Below are 15,797 nucleotides of genomic sequence, written 5' to 3'. Positions count from 1 at the left end.
CAGAGAGACACCCGCAGCCCTGCTTCACCACTTGTGGAACTTTCCCCCTGCAGGTGGGGACCGGGGCCTTGAACGTGGGTCCTTGCGCATTGTGATATGTGCGTTCAGCCAAGTACAACACCATCCGGCCCCTTCATGATAGATTTCTGTTCTGGAACTGTTCAAATGGTTCCCATTTAAACCGCTTTAAACTGTAAAACTGTAAGTAAGGGGCGTTCATGTGAAATGACTACAAATAATCTTGCTAAGGCAGATTGTTTCCCCACACTGCCGATTCTTCACCTCTGTGCATCTCTTCTGTTCTGTACTTACTCATGTTATAAGAGTAGAAACTAGCAACAGCAGATTCATGCCGGTGAGAAAGGAGGCCGCTGCTCTACACAGGACAGGACCGTTGCTGAGCACAAAGGTGCTTCTGAACCGCACTGTCTACTCCACGCGTTGAGGACCAGGGCTTCAGGGCATGCACGTGCACCCTGCACAGTTATGGGTCAGGCCAACTTAACGGTGTGGAGTTAGTCTTTGCCACTTTAGCCCTGGCACCCAAGCTCTGCTAACTAGTTTCCTGGGACAAGATGCAAGTCAGCCAAAGGGCAAACTCTGGCGGCCTGGGAGGTGGTACAGAGGATAACATGTTGGACTTTCAAGTGTAAGACCCCAAGTTCAGTCCCTGGCATTGCATGGGCCAGAGTGATACTCTAGTTCTCTGTCTCTCTGTCATTAATAGATAAATCTTTAAAATGATATTCTTAAGGCTGGGGAGATAGCATAATAGTTTGCAATAAGACTTTCATGCCTGAGGCTCCAATGCCCCACGCTCAATCCCTTGCACCACCATAAACCAGAGTTGAGTAGTGTTCTGGTTAAAAAAAAAAGTAATAATAATAAAAAGAGCAAGTTCTGAAGAACTCCTTTCTTTTCTGGCCATACTTTGTAACGCATGGAGTCATACTGCTTTGATATGTGTGTGTGATGTGATGTGATGTGATGTGATGTGTGTGTGTGTGTGTGTGTGTGTGTGTGTGACAATGAGGATACCAAGTCAAGTGCTTCAAAAGGCAAAGAAAAAATTTTTGTCGTATTTGGGAAGAAAATTAGCTTTACATCAGATGTTGACACTTGGTATCAATGCTAATTTGAACCACAATTCTTTTTTATAGCAATTTAAAAAAAAAGGAAAAGAAGGCTGGTGAAACAGCTCACTGGGTAGTGTGCTGCTATGCCGTGGAGGTTTGAGCCACCCAGGTTTGAGCCAGGCTTCCACAGCACTTGAGGAAGCTGCAGTGCTCTCTCTCTCTCTCTCCCCCCTCCTTTATCTGTCTCTGAAAAAGTTGGCCCATAGCAGAGGATTCCCTTTGATAATGAAAACAAAACACACAAATGACTCCTCTGACCACTGCTTTGGGGGCAGGGAACAGAACTGAGTCATCCTGGCTTCCTTGGTGACGCTGTACTGTAGTGGACTTGGGCTTAGAAGGACCACTGAGAAAGAGTGGTCGTGAGACTACAAGTAGAGAGGAACACCAAGTGCTTCGTGACTTCTGGGAAGTTTAGTCATGAGCTGGCTCTGGTCTGATTCTCTTTTTTTTTTTTTTTTTCTCCTCCTCCAGGGTTATTGCTGGGCTCGGTGCCTGCACCATGAATCCACCGCTCCTGGAGGCCATTTTTCCCCCTTTTTGTTGCCCTTGTTGTAGCCTCGTTGTGGTTATCATTATTGCCCTTGTTGACGTAATTCGTTGTTGGATAGGACAGAGAGAAATGGAGAGAGGAGGGGAAGACAGAGAGAGGGGTAGAGAAAGACAGACACCTGCAGACCTGCTTCACCGCCTGTGAAGCGACTCCCCTGCAGGTGGGGAGCCGGGGGCTCGAACCGGGATCCTTACGCCGGTCCCTGCGCTTTGCGCCACATGCGCTTAACCCACTGCGCCACCGCCCGACCCCGCTGAGTCTCATTTTATAAAGGTTTGGAAAGGATCACATAGAAAAGTCTTCCTAGGAAGTTGGGCAGTAGCGCAGCGGGTTAAGCACATGTGGCGCAAAGCACAAGGACCGCGTAAGGATCCCGGTTGGAACCCCCGGCTCCCCGCCTGCAGGGGAGTCACTTCACAAGTGGTGAAGCAGGTCTGCAGGTGTCTGTCTTTCTCTACCCCTCTCTGTCTTCCTCTCCTCTCTCCATTTCTTTCTGTCCTATCCAACAACGATGACATCAATAACAAACAATAATAACTACAACAATAAAACAAGGGCAACAAAAAGGGAATAAATAAATATTAAAAATTAAAAGAATCATTTAGGATCAGAGACATGCTCACTAGATAGAGGGTATGCCTTGCTGTGCACGCAGCTTAGGTCTGAGCTCTGGCAGCACATGGGAGCTGCTGTGGTGTCTCCCTCTATCTGAATGAAAAAGCAGCTCAGAGCCATGGACACACACACACACACAGGAGATTTAGCTATTTTGTGTAAGAGAGAGGGCAAGAGCACTGCTGTCATATGCTCTGCTGAAAATCAAACCCAGGGCCTCACTGCAAGTCCAGGCCCCTACCCCCTGGCCACAACAACAAAAGAACAAATTTAGAAATTTTCTCTGAGACCAAAAGGGAAAGAGAAATCTCCCTTTTCTCTTTCTATAAAGCGTTTCTTTTAGAAACTTGTGATTCAGAAAGATCCCAGGCTCAATCCCCAGCACCACCATAAGCCAGACCTGAGCAGTATTCTGGCTAAAACAAGAAAGAAGGGGCTGGGCAGTGGCGTAACAGGTTAAGTGCACGTGACACAAAGTGCAGGATGGGCACAAGGATCCTGGCTCGAGCCCCCGGCTCCCCACCTGCAGGGAGTCGCTTCACAAGCGGCGAAGCAGGTCTGCAGGTGTCTATCTTTCTCACCCCCCCCCCATATTCCTCTCCTCTCTCTATTTCTCTCTGTCCTATCCAATAACAATGACAGCAATGAGAACAACAATAAACAGCAAAAGGGAAAAATTGGCCTCCAGGAGCTGTGGATTTGTAGTGCAGCCATAATCCAAGCCCCAGCAATAACCCTGGAGGCCAAGAAAAATGGAAGGAAAAAAAGCTTGTGATTCAAAACCCCATCTCCACGTTTCTGCCGTGTGTGTAAGCCATCAAGAAAGTGGAATTAGCCTCTTGCCAGGCTCAGACCTCAGAACTTTCTTTAGTGGGGTCTGGGAGCCATCTCTCTTGTAGGGAAGCATGCAGGTGACTCTGGGAGGTAAGCCCAAGGGACGGGCTCCCAGCAGTAACTTCCTGCCGGGCACAAAGCTGTGAGGAGGTTTGTCTCCCTTTGCTGGAGTGGTTAAGGTGCCCGTGGGAGGCCTGTGGTCCCTGGCTATGCAGTGGGGTGAGAAGTCCTTGTCTCTGCAGGCTCTTCAGCCTGTCGCTGATGGTGTACGCTAACCTGAACTGCCGCCTCTGTGATGAAACCACTGTCCTCTTTCTGCACTTGTGGAGAGGACTGTCCGGGTTGACAGATGTTTCTTACTTTTAATTTGACTTCCCCAAATGCTCATTACCAGATGCATTGCTGTTGCAGAATGATATTTTTTTAATATTTTATTTTTGAGAGAGATGGAGAGAGAGACAGACAGACAGACAGACACTGAGACCACAAGACCAGAGCACTGCTCAGCTCTGGTGGTGGTGGGGGTGTTGAACCTGGGACTTTGGAGCCTCAGGCATGAGTGTCTGTTTGCATAACTATTACGCTGTCTCCCCCACCCTGCAGAGTGAATTTATCAGGAACTTGTTTGCTTTAATGAGAACACTGCTCAGCGCTGGCTTTTGGTGGTGCTGGGGAGTGAGCTTGGGGCCTTTAGAACCTCTGGGTTTTTTTGCATCACGATTCTGCTGTCTCTCCAACCCTACTCTTACACTCACTGAGAAGGAGAAGCACTGTTATGTCTTACTGAGGGACTAGAGAAAGTAGGGATCATTCTAAGCAAAGCTTCAAAGATTTAAGAACCAGCTGGGGGGTTCTTAAAACAAAAACCGGCACACACAAGGCATGCACTCTACCACTGAGCTATCTCCCCCCCACACACAAGGCATGCACTCTACCACTGAGCTATCTCCCCCCCACACACAAGGCATGCACTCTACCACTGAGCTATCTCCCCCCCACACACAAGGCATGCTCCCTACCACTGAGCTATCTCCCCCACACACAAGGCATGCACTCTACCACTGAGCTATCTCCCCCCACACAAGGCATGCTCCCTACCACTGAGCTATCTCCCCCACACACAAGGCATGCACTCTACCACTGAGCTATCTCCCCCCACACAAGGCATGCTCCCTACCACTGAGCTATCTCCCCCACACACGGCATGCTCCCTACCACTGAGCTATCTCCCCCACACACAAGGCATGCTCCCTACCACTGAGCTATCTCCCCCACACACGGCATGCACTCTACCACTGAGCTGTCTCCCCCCCACACAAGGCATGCTCCCTACCACTGAGCTATCTCCCCCCCACACAAGGCATGCTCCCTACCACTGAGCTATCTCCCCCCACACACAAGGCATGCACTCTACCACTGAACTATCTCCCCCACACACAAGGCATGCACTCTACCACTGAGCTATCTCCCCCCCACACAAGGCATGCTCCCTACCACTGAGCTATCTCCCCCACACACCAAGAGTTTTATGACCTACTTTCTTTCCCCTTGACTTCCCAGAATAACTTACAGACCTGTTCCAGGAAGAGATCCCTCCTACAGATAAGTGCAGAATTCTAAGAGCGAGGTGTGTAGCCAGGGAGGAAGCCAGCAAGGTCGGTCAGTCACAGCTGCTTTCAGTGTCCTTTTGTTTCTGAGTGACCCAGCAAGGGGGTGTCCCCACCATCTTCCCTTCTTTTGAAGTCTCTGAGCCCTACCTACTTCCCCTCAGCCCAGACTGGTCTACATACTTCATTTTGCCTGAATGTCTTCAGGCGCCTCTTATCATGATGAGACCCCCCCCACACATGCTTAATTAAGTCTGTGTCCTCCTACTGAGCTGCTAATTATCTGGCCAAGCATCAGAACTAGTAAAAGCAGGAGGGACTAAAAAGAAAAGGGACTCGGATGGCACTAGCCAGCAGTTTTTTTTTTTTTTTTTTTTTCCTTTTTGCCTCCAGGTTTATTGCTGGGGCTCTGAACCGGTACTGCGAACCCACTGTTCCTGGCAGCCGTCTTTCCCCATTATTGTTATTGATGGATAAGACAGAAATTGAGAGGAGGAGGAGAAGACAGAGGGGGAGAGAAAGCGAGAGACACCTGCAGACCTGCTCCATCGCCTGGGAGCTGGGGGCTGGAACCAGGATCCCTGCTCCAGTTCTTGGTCTTTGCACTATGTACGCTACCACCTGGCCCCCACTGGCCAGCAGTTCTAAAAAGAGGAAAAAGAAAAACCCGCAGAAGACCACACTTCTTCCCCCAAGGAGTTTAGTTTCATTTCCCGGGTGGGCAAGATGGCTTTTCCCTGCCGGTCTCCTCAGGGGTCTTCCTCCTCCAACCCAGCTGCCTCCATGAACTCAGACAGGGTCAAGGCATCAGACTTGACCCCAGTGTGGCTTTTCTGCTCTAAAAACAAGCCAACGTTGTCCCTGTGGGGGAGGCTGATGCTGCGGCTGAACTGCGGCTCCTCAACCCCCAGCAGCTCCCGCGTGTGCCAAGAAATCACCTGGAAGGCAGAGAGGGTTTTTACTGGGTCTAGTCGGAAAATACTCGAAAGGAGAAGAGGCAAAAAGTTCGTGGGGGCAGGGCAGTGGCGCACCTGGTTGAGCGCACATGTTAGAATGTGCAAGGACTGGGGTTCGAATCCCTGCTCCCCACCTGCAGGGGGAAAGCTCCACGAGTGGTGAAGCAGGGCTGCGGGTGTCTCTCTGTCTCTCTCCCTCTCTATCTCCCCCTTCCCTCAATTTCTGACTGTCTCTATCAACTAAAGATAATTTTTTTTTAACAAGTTCACTAAGTTTTGCAGATATCTAAGGAGTGTTAGGAACAATTTAAAGTGATACATGGCTTTATCAAAACAAAGTTCTTAACAGAAATGCCATGTGATTTGTTATCCTTAAAAAATCATTTGGAGAAGTTTCTAGGCCCATGGGCCAGATGTTCATGGATTTGTTCATTCATTCATTCATTCATTTTTTTTTTTTTTGCCACTATGCTTGGTGCTCACACAACTAATCCAGTGCTTCAGGAGGCCAGCTTTCTCTCCCTTTTTTATTAAATTTTTTTATATTTATTTATTTCCCCTTTTGTTGCCCTTGTTTTTTTTTTATTGTTGTAGTTATTATTGTTGTTATTGATGTTGTCATTTTTGGATAGGGCAGAGAGAAATGGAGAGAGGAGGGGAAGACAGAGAGGGGGAGAGAAAGACAGACACCTGCAGACCTGCTTCACCGCCTGTGAAGTGACCCCCCCCCCACAGGTGGGAAGCCGGGGCCTCGAACTGGGATCCTTACACCAGTCCGTACACTTTTTGCCACCTGCACTTAACCCGCTGTGCTACTGCCCGACTCCCTCTTCTTTCTTTTCTTTTAATTATATTTATATATTTGATAGAGCCAGCCAATCAAGAGGGAGAGAGACACAGAGAGACACCTCCAGCACTGCTTTGCTACTTTTGAAGCTTTCCCCCTGCAGGTGGGAACCTGAGGCTTGAACCTGGGTCCTTGCGCACTATAACATGTATGCTAGACCAGGTGTGCCACCACCTAGGCCCTCTTTTTTTTCTTCCAGGATTATCTCTGGGGCTTGGTGCTGACACTTCAAATCCACAGCTCCTGGGGGCCATTTTTGAATAGGACAGAGAAAAACTGAGAGAGGAGGAGGAGCCAGAAAGGATGAGAGACAGACAGACACCTGCAAACCTGCTTCACCGCTTGTGAAGTGACTCCCCTGCAGGTGGGGAGCCGGAGGCTTAAGCTCGGGTCCTTAATGTTATGTGCACTCAACCAGGTGCACCACCGTCCGACCCCCACTCCTTTTATCCTCTGGTCAGCAATAGGGAGAGGAGAGATTTGCAACACAGCTGCACTGCTGGTGAAGCTTCCCCCATACAGGTGGGGACTCAGGACTTGAACCCAGATCTTTATGCCTGGCAACGTGTCTGTTCTACCAGGCTACCTTTATTTGGCTGAGCTATCTGACCAACCGTATGAGCAGATGATATGTTTAGATTAGGACCCATGGCTATCTCTGGGGAGGTTAATACATAACGTGTGTACAAAGGGCTCAGTTAATGTGTAACAAGAAAAAAGCAAGATCACCACCCAAATAGTTATTCAGTTCATTCGACTGAAAATCTCAAATACAGAAAATCAGATATTAAAAAAGTTCCAGAGGGCTGAGTGGCGGCACACCTGTTTAAGCGCACAGTACTCTGTGTGGAAGAATCCACTTAAGGACCCAGGTTCAAGCCCCCTCCCCACCTGCAGTGGGGACGCTTCACAAGTGGTTTAGCAGGTCTGCAGGTGTCTTTTCCCTTCTCCCTATCTCTCCATCTCTCTCAATTTCTCTCTGTCTTATCCAATAAAATAGATTTTAAAAAGTTCCAGCTGTGGGGCCGGGTGGTGGCGCACCTGGTTGAGTGCCCATGTTACAATGTGCAAGGACCAGGGTTCGAGTCCCTGGTCCCCACCTGCAGGGAGAAGCTTTGTGAGTAGTGAAGCAGGGCTGCAGGTCTGTCTCTCTCTCTCACCCTCCTCTCTACCACCCCCTTCCCTCTTGATGTCTCGCTGTGTCTATCCAATAAATAAAGATAATAAAAATAAATTTTTAAGAAGTTGGGAGTTGGGTGGTACTGCGGTGAGTTAAGCAAGCGCACATGGCGCAATGTGCAAGGACCGGAGTAAGGATCCTGGTTCGAGCCCCCAGCTCCCCACCTGCAGGGGAGTCGCTTCACAAGCGATGGAGCAGGTCTGCAGGTGTCTGTCTTTCTCTCCCCCTCTCTGTCTTCCCCTCCTCTCTCCATTTCTCTCTGTCCTATCCAACAACATCAATAACAAAAACAATAACTACAACAATAAAACAAGGGCAACACAGGGAATAAATAAATATTAAAACATCTTAAAAAAAACTTGCGGCTGTTTTTCAGTATCCATATTTGTATATTCTTTTCGTTCCCCTCTCCCTGACACCCACTTTACATTCCTTTTTTTAAAAAGATTTTTAAAATATTTACTTATTTATTCTTTTTTGTTGCCCTTGTTGTTTTATTGTTGTAGTTATTGACCTTGTTGTTGTTGGCTAAGACAGAGAGAAATGGAGAGAGGAGGGGAAGACAGAGGGGGAGAGAAAGACAGACACCTGCAGACCTGCTTCACCGCCTGTGAAGCGACTCCCCTGCAGGTGGGGAGCCGGGGGCTCGAACCGGGATCCTTACGCCAGTCCTTGTGCTTTGTGCTACCTGCGCTTAACCCGCTGCGCTACCACCCGACTCCCTCTACATTCTTTGAGCTACCAAAGTTTTCACTATCTTTAAAACACAAGTTGCTTTATCAAAGGAGAATGAGGTCAGGCTGGAAGATTCTACTATTTCCTTGGGAGCCACTAGTGAACATTTTATACCCCAGTGAAATGGTCACTGATAGGCTTCAGAAACTTTCTGATCACAACTTCCTGAGATTTCTAGATGGTGCCCAGTCATAAATGCATCATTCATTGTTAATCAAAACAGCTGTGTGTTTGGAATTTTCCTTTTTTTTTTTTTTTTTTAAACCAGAACACTGCTCAGCTCTGACTTATGGTGGTACGGGGGATTGAACTTGGGACTTTGGAGCCTCAGGCATGATAGTTTCTTTGCAGAACCATGATGCTACCTCCCCTGCCCCAATAGCTATGCATTTGCTGTGTTGTCTAGTTTAAAATATAATGCAGGAATTGAAAGTGTTAATAAAGGCTCATCAGTGGATTGTGAGGCTTATAAATCAATGAAGAACTTTCATTCTGATGAATGAATAGCAACTGAGGGATTTTATTTTTTGCCTAAGATTTAGAGAAACTCATTAATAACTTACTAGTAATAAAGATGAATGAAATAGATGTTTGTAATGAATATTGGAATTTTTTTATTATCATTTATTGGATTGAGATGGCAAAGCTTTCCCCCTGAAGGTGGGGGCCAGGGACTTGAACCCAGGTCCCTGCACATTGTAACATGTGAGCTCAGCCAGGTTTGCCGCCAGCTGGGGCCCCCAAGTGATTAGAATTTTCTGAGGGCACTTAACTCTACATCCTGGGGTGCTGGCCCACACTCAGTGCCAGTAGGCGGAGCACCTGCCCCAGGAGCCTCCAGCTGGTCCTTGTGATGCCACAAGGTTTCCAAGAAGCTCTATCGCTACTGTGTCATCATTGAACCTTGTGTCTCAAGGTTTCCAAGAAGCTCTATCGCTACTGTGTCATCATTGAACCGTGTCTCAAGGTTTCCAAGAAGCTCTGTCGCTACTGTGTCATCATTGAACCTTGTGTCTCAAGGTTTCCTGGGGCTTTTTCTTTTTTCCCTTCAGTCAGTGTGTATTTAATTCATGAATGAATACAGCCAGCCCTTGACTTTCATCGACTCAGTTTATATGTGCCTCTCCCATACCAAAGTCTGTGCATAGGCAACAGACAGTAAAATATTTATCATGGGACTTGGAGCACATTGAAATCATAATGAAAAAGGGGAATTTGGCCATTATATTAGAGATTAACATAAACATTTAGAAAAATGGGTGGTAGGGGGAGTCGGGCTGTAGCGCAGCGGGTTAAGCGCAGGTGGCGCAAAGCACAAGGACCGGACCGGCATAAGGATCCCGGTTCGAACCCCGGCTCCCCACCTGCAGGGGAGTCGCTTCACAGGCGGTGAAGCAGGTCTGCAGGTGTCTGTCTTTCTCTCCTCCTGTCTTCCCCTCCTCTCTCCATTTCTCTCTGTCCTATACAACAACGACAACAACAATAATAGCTACAACAATAAAACAACAAGGGCAACAAAAGGGAATAAATAAATAAAAATAAATATTTAAAAAAAAATTAAAAAAAAAAAAAAGAAAAATGGGTGGTAGGAAGCACACACATGCTCAAGGACATGCTCAAGGACCCGAGTTCAAGCCTCCTATCCCCACCCGCAGTGAAGCAGGTCTGCAGGTGTCTTTCTCTCTCTTCCCCTCTTTACCTATCCCTCCCCTCTTGCTTTTTTTTTTCTTGTTCATAAACTTATAAGTTACAGAAAATTCTCCAATTTCTGTGCCACAAAATGACAAGTTAGAATTTAAAACCCTAGTGGTCCGGGAGGTGGCGCAGTAGATAGGGCATCGGACACTCAAGGATGAGGTCGAGAGTCCAGGTTCAATCCCCGGCATCACATGTACCAGAGTGATGTCTGCTTCTTTCTCTCTCTCCTATCTTTCTCATTAAGAAATAAATAAACTATTTTAAAAAATAAACACTATCATTAAAAAAACCTAGTTTTGTTTTGTTTTACCAGAGTACTGCTCAGTTCTGGTTTATGGTTGTGTGGGGGGATTGAGTCTGGGACTTTGGAGCCTCAAGCATGAGAATCTCTTTGCATAAAAAAAAAAAATCTTATTTTTTTAAAATTGCAACCAGGGTTATCACTCAGACTTGGTACTTATACAATGAACCCACTGCGTCCAGCAGCCATTTTTATTTCTTTTGTTGACAGAGACAGAAAGAAATTGAAAGGGATTGAGGGTGGGGGATAGGGATGGAGAGAGAGAGACACCTGCAACTCAGCTTCACTGATGGTGACGCTTCCCTCCGTGCAGCTGGGAACTGGGGGGTAATGTGTGCGCCCTGTTGGGTGTACTACTGCCTGTCCCCCGAAACTGAGGTCTTATGGCAGTGACAACATGAAGCTAGTGCGGACAGGCTAGACTAGAAACTATTCTAAGTACTTGTCAACTATTGGCTTATTTCAGCCTTTCTACAGTCTTTTTTTTTTTTTACTTTTTTCTTTTTGCCTCCAGGGTTATCGTTGGGGCTCAGTTCCTGCACTACAAATCTACTGTTCCTGGAGACTACTTTCCCCCCTTTTGTTGCCCTTGTTTATTGTTGCTGTTGTCATTATTGTTGTTATTGCTGTCACTGTTGGATAGGACAGAGAAATGGAGAGAGGAGGGGAAGACTCAGAGGGAGAGAAAGACAGACACCTGCACACCTGCTTCACCGCTTGTGAATCGACCTCCCTGCAGGTGGGGAGCCGGGGGCTCAAACTGGGATCCTTACGCCAGTCCTTGTGTTTCACACCATGTGCGCTTAATCTGCTGCACCACTGCAAGGCACCTACCTTTCTACAATCTTTTGAAGGAGGTTTCCTTTGTATCCAGAGGAGGAAACTGATGTTGTGGAACCTGATGTCATGCGGCCTGTGGTCACAGATGAGCACACACTGGGCCCAGTTTTTGCAGCAGCCTATCTGACCATAAGCTCGGCTTGGGTGCTGCACATGATGCCCCTCTAGGGAGCTCTTATGGCCAGTGGGCTAAGTGCTGACCATTTCTTGAGGTCCATGAAATCCCAGCATTCCTCTGTGAAGATTAAGGCTGTTTTGAATGCTTTTTTTTCTTTTCTTTTCTTTTCTCTTCTTTTTACCAGAGCACTGCTCAATTCTGGCTGATGGTGATGTGGGGGATTGAACCTGGGATGAGTGGTGAAGCAGGGCTGAAGGTGTCTCTCTGTCTCTCTCCCTCTCAATTTCTCTCTAATAATAAATGAATAGACAAAAATAAAAAAATAAAAAAGAAAAGGAAGCATAGGGAACTGAGGCCCAGGAAAGTGAAGGAATTTGCTTCAGAGTTAGGCAGTTAAGTCAGTCAAACACAGATTGTGTCATAAAAGTACCAGGGAGATGTAAGACGCATACAGGGATGAGAGCTTGGGAGCAGAGGTTGTTATGGGCTGCAAAGTCAGGAAAGAAAGGAGAACTGACCTGGTCCTGAGAGTGACTAGGACCCATACTAATCAGAGAGAGAGAGACTGAGGGTCTGAGTCTGACTGAGAGGCTGGCACGCAGGTGCAGTCGAGGAGAGGCCAGGGAAGATTAGTGGCTGAACATGTGGGTAACACCTTGAGGCCTAAACTAAGTAGCTGACACTGTCAATTAAGTTAAATTAAATTAATTACTGGATAGAGACAGAGAATTTGAGAGGGGAGGGAAAGAGACAGAAAGACATCTATAGCCCTGCTTCACTACTCATGAAGCTTTGCCCCACCTGCAGGTGGGGACCAGGAGCTTGAACCCAGGTCCTTGTTCACGTAATGTGTGCACTTAACCAGGTGTGCCACTGCCTGGCCCTTCCTCTCCCTGTCTCTCCCTCCTCCTCCCTCTCAATTTATCTCTGTTCTATCAAATAAAATAAAATTTTAAAAAAACTTAAAGTGAAAAGAGGAAACTACTGGAATGTTCTAGTTGTAAAGCGATAAAGGTTTGCGCGAGTGAGAGCAGAGAAAGCCGGACCCTGGGACTGACTGACGGGGGAAAGCGCGAGTGAGAGCAGAGAAAGCCGGACCCTGGGACTGACTGACGGGGGAAACTGACAGTCCTAGGATCTTCGTGGGAATCAAAGAAGACTGTGGGGCTGGGCTCCCAGGATACCAATGCTGACAGGAAGCAGAGGGCAGGCTGGAAGGAAAGGAGACTGATGAGAGACAGAGGGCCGAGTTCTTAGCGTGTCCTCCACAGAAACCCCATACAATACTCACCTTCATGTCATTAAAATCTGTTACGCCTATCTGAGGGAGGTTTGAGCAGTTTATATGGATCAGCTTTCGACCACTGATGAAGTTTGTCGTGAAACACTCCTGTGAAGATGAAGTGCAAGTAGCAGGGGAATTAGTCACATTTGTTTATGCTTCTAGAAAATTCTTACTTGAGGGGGCTGGGTGGTAGCACACCAGGTTAAGCGCACATAGTACGAAGCGCAAGGACCCACTCAAGGATCCTGGTTTGAGCCCCCGGCTCCCCACCTGCAGGGGAGTCGCTTCACAAGCAGTGAAGCAGGTCTGCAGGTGTCTGTCTTTGTCTCTCCCTCTCCTCTCAATGTCTCTGTCCTATCCGATAAAATGGAAAAAAATGGCTGCCAGGACCAGTGAGTTCGTAGAGCAGGTGAGTGCCAGTGAGTGCCAGCGATAACTGTGGAGGCAAAGAGAAAAAGTTCTTGATTTTAAATGAAAGAATTTATAATTATTTTAATAATGCCAGATTTCCCCCTAGCTCAGCGTAAAGGAAGAAGAGATGGAATGATGAAATAGATTTTTTTTGAAATGTTGTATTTGTATACCTTGTATTGTGGGAAGCCTAGCTGGCCAATCCACTCTGCAACATTGTCTGGGCTCCAGTTAAGAAACTCAAAGTGTGAATCAGTCTGTTTGGGGGGTTTCTTTTCCATATCTTCAGGTACAAGTTTCTTCGACTCTGAGGACAAATCCTTGTCCTCGTCCTCATCACTTAGAGACTCTGTTAAATCACCCTGAGACTCATGCAGGAGGTTCACCGAGTCTACTCGACTTCTTGGGAGAGACCACGACACAGAATCTCTTGGAATTTGCTTTCTTTCTTTTCCTGATATCCCTTGAAGGGGGAGGGACTCTAGTTTGTCTCCTACAGAATCCAGATGTTTGAGTGGTTTTGGCTCATCCTCTCGGGCAAAATGTTTGTGTGTTTCTCCCTTTTGCCTTGAGATGGCAACATCTGGCAAGCCTCTTTCTTTCCTAACTGGCTCTGTCTGGATCTTTTGTTGAACCTCTGGCTTGATTTCCAGCTGGGGCAACTGACTTGTTTTCTCAACTGAGTTTCTTCGTTCTTTCATGGGAACCTCTGCCTTAGGCTGTTTCGGTGGTTCTGGACCTTTCCCTTCAGTTGACTGTCTTCGTGTCTCCTTTCCTGTGAACGTCTGTGGTGGTGGCAGCCTTGTCTCTGCCTCAGCTAATTTGCTCTGCTTTTCTTTCTGACCTTCAGAGTTAATGTCCTCTGGTGGTGCTAGAACTTTCTCTTCAGGCAATTTTCTTTCTGTTTCCTGTTGGACTTCTAGAGTGGTCATTCCTAATGGCTCAAGACGTGTCTCCTCTGCTGGCTCTCTCCATTTTTCTTCAGGAAGCTCTGTTTTTTTCTCTTCCAGTGGCTCTGGAACGTTCTCCTCAGTTGACTTCCTGTGAGCTTCCTCTGGAATCTCTAGATCTATCTTTCCAGTAGATTCTCTTGGCCTCTCCTCTGGTAACGCTGGTGTGACCTGCTCTGATAACTCTCCTTTTTCTTCCTCTGGTGGCTTTCTTTGAGTTTCTTCGGGAACTTCTGGTGTGACCATCGGGGGTGGTTGTTGATCTACTTCTCCAGCTAACTGTCTTGGGGATTCTGATCTGGTCTGCTGGAGAGGTCCCCGCCCAGTCTCACTGATGGTGGCTTCCAGAGCCTTTGACTCAGTTGCCTCTACTGCCTGTGGCTCTGCTTCCCTGGGTGTCTCTATGGGGGCACCGTCTGCATCATGTGGTGTGGCCTCTGTCGGTGCCTCATGGTTGTCATCCACAGTGAGCTCTGAGTCCTTGATAAGCTCTTCTTCTATTTTTCTGGCCTCAGGGGTTTCTGTCACAAAAAACTCCAAGTCTTTGAAAGAGTCTTCTTCCTTCTCTCTGAGTTCAGGGGCTTCACCCCTAGAGGGTTGCAAGTCCTTGGAAAAATCTTCCATCTCTGTGGGCTTAGCGGCTTCCTCTGGGAGCAGCTCCAGGTCTTTGAAGAGCTCACCTCCCATCTCTCTGGGCTCCTGAGCTTCTGCCTCTGAAGGCTCCAAGTCCGTGAAAAGGTCTCTTTCCATCTCTCCGGGCTCGTGAGTCTCTGTCACAGAAGGCTCCAAGTCCGTGAAAAGGTCTCTTTCCATCTCTCCGGGCTCGTGCGTCTCTGTCACAGAAGGCTCCAAGTCCCTGAAGAGCTCACCTTCCATCTCGCTGGGCTCCTGAGCTTCTGCCCCTGAAGGCTCCATGGCCTTGAAAATGTCCCCTTCCATCTCTCTGGGTTCATGAGCCTCTGTCCCCGACGGCGACGGCTCCACGTCTTTTAAGATGTCGCTTTGCACCTCCCCGGGCTCCTGAGCTTCTGCCCCAGAAGGCTCCATGCTCTTGAACATGTCACCTCCAACCCCTCTGGCCTCATGTGTTTCTGCCCCTGCAGGCTCCAAATCTTTTAAGATGTCGCCTCCCATCTCTCCGGTCTCATGTGCTTCTGTCCATGCAGGCTCCGAATCTGTTAAGATGTCGCCTCCCATCTCTCTAGCTTCATGTGTTTCTGTCCCTGCAGGCTCTGTGTCCTTGAAGATGTCGCCTTCCACCTCTCCGGGTTCCTGTGCTTCTGTCCCTGAAGGCGCCATGTCCTTGAAGGCTATTTCTTCCCTCTCTTCGGGCTCCCGGGCTCCTTGCACAGAAAGCTCCACGTCCTGGGGCAGCTCGCCTTCCTCCCCAAGCTCCTGGGTGCCAGGCACCCACGTGGGGAGCTCAAGCACCTGGGGAAACTCAAGCCCCAGGCTTCCCGGGGCTCCCGGGGCCTCGTCGGGGGGCCCAGCCGCCTCTGCAGGCAGCTGCGGGCCGCCATCTCCTTCCGAAGGAAGGGACTGCCGTCTCTTAAGCTCTTCTTCCGAATCCGAGTGGTAATCCTCCGGGACATCAGCCATCACGCAGCCTCCAGGACTCGCCCCGGCTCCTAGCAACCCCAGCTTCCGACAGCGTCTCCATGGCTACCGCGGCTTCCGGTGTTCTGTTGGCATAGTCCACGCTACGAGTCGAAGAGCCTGCCAAGCACAGAG

General features: G+C 48.3%; 1 protein-coding gene across 1 annotated transcript; it reads right to left on the bottom strand.

The window, feature by feature from the left end:
• Positions 1-5,310: 5,310 nt before the first annotated feature.
• Positions 5,311-15,698, bottom strand: SAMD15 (sterile alpha motif domain containing 15). The gene is made up of 3 exons (XM_060181336.1): positions 13,290-15,698; positions 12,712-12,810; positions 5,311-5,683 (listed from the first exon to the last, which is right to left on the bottom strand). Exons 1-3 carry the CDS (start codon positions 15,663-15,665, stop codon positions 5,495-5,497), a joined length of 2,664 nt encoding a protein of 887 aa, XP_060037319.1. The 5' UTR covers positions 15,666-15,698; the 3' UTR covers positions 5,311-5,494.
• Between the last annotated feature and the right edge of the window lie 99 nt (positions 15,699-15,797).

This window comes from Erinaceus europaeus, chromosome 22 (genome assembly GCF_950295315.1).
Source record: "Erinaceus europaeus chromosome 22, mEriEur2.1, whole genome shotgun sequence".
In the NCBI taxonomy this organism is placed as follows: Eukaryota; Metazoa; Chordata; class Mammalia; order Eulipotyphla; family Erinaceidae; genus Erinaceus; species Erinaceus europaeus.
This window is presented reverse-complemented; position numbering and strand designations above follow the sequence as displayed.

Bases quoted from the DNA above. Each gene is read 5' to 3' on its own strand.
- SAMD15 (XM_060181336.1), bottom strand. From the start codon at position 15,665: ATGGCTGATGTCCCGGAGGATTACCACTCGGATTCGGAAGAAGAGCTT. The intron at 12,811-13,289 runs GTATACAAATAC...TCATCTTCACAG, and splicing joins TAGGCTTCCCACAATACAAG to GAGTGTTTCACGACAAACTT. The intron at 5,684-12,711 runs GTGAGTATTGTA...TCTGCCTTCCAG, and splicing joins CAGATTTTAATGACATGAAG to GTGATTTCTTGGCACACGCG.